The sequence below is a fragment of the Entamoeba dispar genome, genomic scaffold (genome assembly GCF_000209125.1).
Source record: "Entamoeba dispar SAW760 scf_1105229460121 genomic scaffold, whole genome shotgun sequence".
NCBI lineage: Eukaryota > Evosea > Mastigamoebida > Endamoebidae > Entamoeba > Entamoeba dispar.
The window spans coordinates 4102-7939 of NW_001854034.1; the positions used below are offsets into that span (position 1 = coordinate 4102).

The 3838-nt window shown below is 25.2% G+C and overlaps 3 protein-coding genes across 3 annotated transcripts, besides 6 other annotated features; 1 reads left to right on the plus strand and 2 right to left on the minus strand.

The window, feature by feature from the left end:
- Window positions 1–71: 71 nt before the first annotated feature.
- Window positions 72–1040, plus strand: EDI_126460 (uncharacterized protein; the record flags this gene model as incomplete). Its single annotated transcript, XM_001736782.1, has 1 exon — window positions 72–1040. The coding sequence occupies one exon, from the start codon at window positions 72–74 to the stop codon at window positions 1038–1040; it is 969 nt and encodes a 322-aa protein (XP_001736834.1).
- Window positions 1041–1046: 6 nt separating this feature from the next.
- Window positions 1047–1351: a sequence feature (AT_rich).
- A 24-nt stretch (window positions 1352–1375) lies between these two features.
- Window positions 1376–1409: a sequence feature (AT_rich).
- Window positions 1410–1485: 76 nt separating this feature from the next.
- Window positions 1486–1548: a sequence feature (AT_rich).
- An 81-nt stretch (window positions 1549–1629) lies between these two features.
- Window positions 1630–1655: a sequence feature (AT_rich).
- A 20-nt stretch (window positions 1656–1675) lies between these two features.
- Window positions 1676–1702: a sequence feature (AT_rich).
- Window positions 1700–2908, minus strand: EDI_126470 (uncharacterized protein; the record flags this gene model as incomplete). Its single annotated transcript, XM_001736783.1, has 4 exons — window positions 1700–2110; window positions 2164–2272; window positions 2325–2701; window positions 2756–2908. 4 exons carry the CDS (start codon window positions 2906–2908, stop codon window positions 1700–1702), a joined length of 1050 nt encoding a protein of 349 aa, XP_001736835.1.
- A 53-nt stretch (window positions 2909–2961) lies between these two features.
- Window positions 2962–3050: a sequence feature (AT_rich).
- Window positions 3046–3674, minus strand: EDI_126480 (uncharacterized protein; the record flags this gene model as incomplete). Its single annotated transcript, XM_001736784.1, has 2 exons — window positions 3046–3288; window positions 3369–3674. The coding sequence occupies 2 exons, from the start codon at window positions 3672–3674 to the stop codon at window positions 3046–3048; spliced, it is 549 nt and encodes a 182-aa protein (XP_001736836.1).
- Between the last annotated feature and the right edge of the window lie 164 nt (window positions 3675–3838).

The following is a 3838-nucleotide window of genomic DNA, read 5'->3' on the forward strand; positions in this document are numbered from 1 at the left end:
TGGAACAATTTGATATTCAACCTCGAAAAAAAATAGAAATTATTGGAGATTCATTGTGTTGTGGTTATGGAATGTTTCCTCTTCCACAATGTGATAATGTTCCTCTTCAATCTGACTCTTCAGAGGCATGGTGTTCTCAGATTGCAAGAAAATTGAATTTAGAAAGTCACATGATTGCATGGAGTGGTATTGGAGTAGTAAGAAATTGTGATGAGGTTGAGTTTCCAAATGAAAAAAAGAATATTGAAAAACTTTGGAGAAGAAGAAATGCTGGAGAAAATAAATCTAAGTGGGATTTTAATGAATGGATTCCAGATTATGTTATGATCAATATTGGAAGTAATGATTTTTGGGATGTTGGAGCATCCAATCCAACAAGAAATGATATTCCAACAGCTTTTGTTCAAAAAGAAGAAGAAATAATTCAAGAGATAAGAGAAAAAGAGTCTTTACAAGCTTGTTTATCTTCAGACTCAAGTCCAAATGAATTTTCAAAGAGTGATACTGAAATAGAAGAAGAAATAAATAAAAATAAAACAAAAAAAGAGAAATTAGTATCACCGTCCAAATTAGGTAGAGTTGTTTCACCACATGAAGCAGAAGAAATTCAAAATATTCTTGTTGAAAATAAAGAAAAAGAAAACCACATAATTAAAAGATTATTACAAGAATGGAATGAAAGTCATGAACAAAAACAAACAATTTTAGATGATTTTATTGATAATGATGAGAGTGAATTAGATGAAGTATTTGAACAACATTGTGAAGAATTTGTTAACCACATATTATCAACTTATAAAGAAGCTAAAGTTATTATTGTAATTGGTCCTCTTCTTGCTAGAGAAGGGGAAATCGCTTGGAAAACCGCATTAAAGGCATTACAACAAAAAGAACCAGGAAGAGTTTTTGAAGTTAATTGTCAATTATGTTATGATGAAAAGAAAAAAGAGTGTTGGGGTTTTAGAAGACACCCAACTTACATGGCTCATAAATTGATTGCAAACTGCTTATTACCACAAATTGAACAAATCATTCATTAACTCTCAATTTTAATTTTAATATTCTTAAAATTATAAAATTGTTTTTTAATAAAAAGGGAGAAACTTATTTAAAAGAAGAATAAAATTATTGAGTATTAAACAAAAAACATACTTCTTATTATAAATATAATAATAACAACATATTTTACTATACATTCTTTGTTTTGTAATTTGATAAAGAAGAATTAATTCTAATATAATAGAGTTAATTTAATTATATAATACTGATTAAAACTTTTTAATTCTATATTTTCTTTTTAAAATTTAATTATTACTTTTTTTAATGTATTGTGATTAAATTAATTAAATTTCTGGTAAATAGTGTTACAGTAATCTTTTTAATGATTTTTATTTTAAATTTATTATTAACTCTTTTATTAATAGAACAAAATAAGAATGGACAAGAGAATCTATTGTAAAAAAATAGATTTTATTTCTTAGTGTCTATTTTTTAAGAATTGTTTTAATTTTATTGTTTAAATATCAAAATAGGTAAATAAAATTAAAACAAGACTAATAGGTATTGAAAAGAAATAGGAGAAGTAAATTAAGAGGAATAGAAGATGATTATAATTTTAAGAAAAAGTCCAATTTATTTTATTTTTTTATAAAATAGAAGGGAAATTAGTAAGAAGAATAATAATAAAAAATAATTATTTTTACTCATATGATTGTTCAATCTTTAAACGGTTGATTCTTATTGAATGAGCTAGTGCTTTAATTATTGAAGAATGATCTTCTGTATCTTTTGAAGACATTTCAACATATTTATAACCTAACCAATCAGTTAAAGTTAATGCATCATCCATTGTAATTTTTCTTTGAGCTTCTAAATCTGTTTTATATCCAATAATAACTCCAGTCACATCACTAAATTTATTATTAATTAAAGGATAATATTTTCGATGAATATTTTGAAATGATTCTTCATTTGTAATATCATAAACAATTAATATTGCTTCAATTGTTCTGCTGATTGCTGGATTTGTTTGTAATAATTTGTTATAAAATCCCCAATCAATCATAATAATTTCATATTTAATCTTTTCCATTTCAAATCGAGTTGTTATCTATAAGATGAATAGGTTTTCTGTTACAAAAAAATATATCTTATCAAACAAACTGCACTCATAAAATCATGCCCTGTGGGGTCTTGTAATGTAAATTTTTTAATAAATGTAGTTTTTCCAACGCTTTGATCTCCTACTATTAACATTCTAATTTTAATATCACTAATACAATGAGTATTCTTTAGTTGATTAATTTATTGAGTATAAGACAAACCATTGTAAAAAATCTCTTGAAATACAATCAAATAATAATTGACAAGAATCATCTTCAGTTGAAATTTCATAAAATTGACAAAGCCTATCTTTTGCAAATTGCTCAGCTTCTTTTCGTGTGATAATACGATCAATTTCTTGATCTTTTTTATTTCCTATAATAATAATTTGTGTATCAATATTACAATATAAAAATATGTCTGGTAACCACATAGTTTTTAAGTCAGTAAAAGATTTTAACTCTGTTATATCGTACATCACTAATATGGCATCATACCCATCATATGGATTATCACATGCATAAAACGATTGTTTACCAACAATATCACTAATAGAGATTTTAATAAATTCATTATCAATTTGAATATATTTTTCTCTCTACTTCATTACACCATTAAATAAAAACGAATGATATAATAAAAATTGACAAACTGTTTCTTCTCCTTGATTTTGATGATCCTCGAAAAAACAATTACAAAGTGTTGTCTTTCCTACTCCAGAACTCCCAACTACCAATAATCTTATTTCCTTTTTACCAATAATTTGGGAACGTGTTCTTAGTGATTTATGTGCTGGTCGAATCATCTTTTATTTAACTAAACACTGAAGTTCCCTTCAAAAAATAATAACCAATTAACTAAAAATTATTTTATAGAAATTATAATTAAATATATTTATGTTATATATGACTTAAATTAAAGAAGCATATTAAAAATAATTTATTATTCAGTCAGTTGGTCATATCCAACAATATTTTTATTAACAATGTCATTAATTTGTCTGTGAAGCAAAGACAAGAGAGCTATCGACAAAAGTAGAACAATGGTTATAGAATCAATTAGAATTGATATCCATAAACACTTTCTTCCTTCTTCAAAATTACATTTGGCACATTGGGTGTGATCATCAGAAATACACCCACACTCCTCACTGTCAAAAGTGATTGAACCAAAACAACATTGTCCCTAAAATTTGTTAATATAACGAAAGGGTATAAGATATGTAGATAAAAGTACCTATCATTATATTTTAAAATCAAACAAACTTGTTGTTCTACACTTAATTTTTGAGAAGAATTCAATAATTTCCAATCAATAGACTCTATACCTCCATTTATCCCTGTGCATAGTGTAATTGCTGTTAATACTGCTGATGTCGATATAAGAAAAATACCAAAAACAAATTTTCTTTTTTGGGATTGAAGGAAGTGGTGTGTAATAATAATAATAATACTAAGAGATATAATCTCGAAGATATGAAATGTGATAGAAAGAGAAAATCCTAATAACTGCCATAAAAACAGAAACTGTTGACCATCATAAATAATTAAATCAGAAATATCTCCAAACATATAAGACAAAATAATTATCAATATTGTCGCAGTTATCTATGTGTTACTTTTTGTTTTAACTAATTAAGGAATAAACTTGTAAATAAATAAAAGGTCTTTTTAAAAAAGAATTTGTTTTAACCAATTTAATATAAAAATGAGAAATCTATTAAGGAAATTGAGAA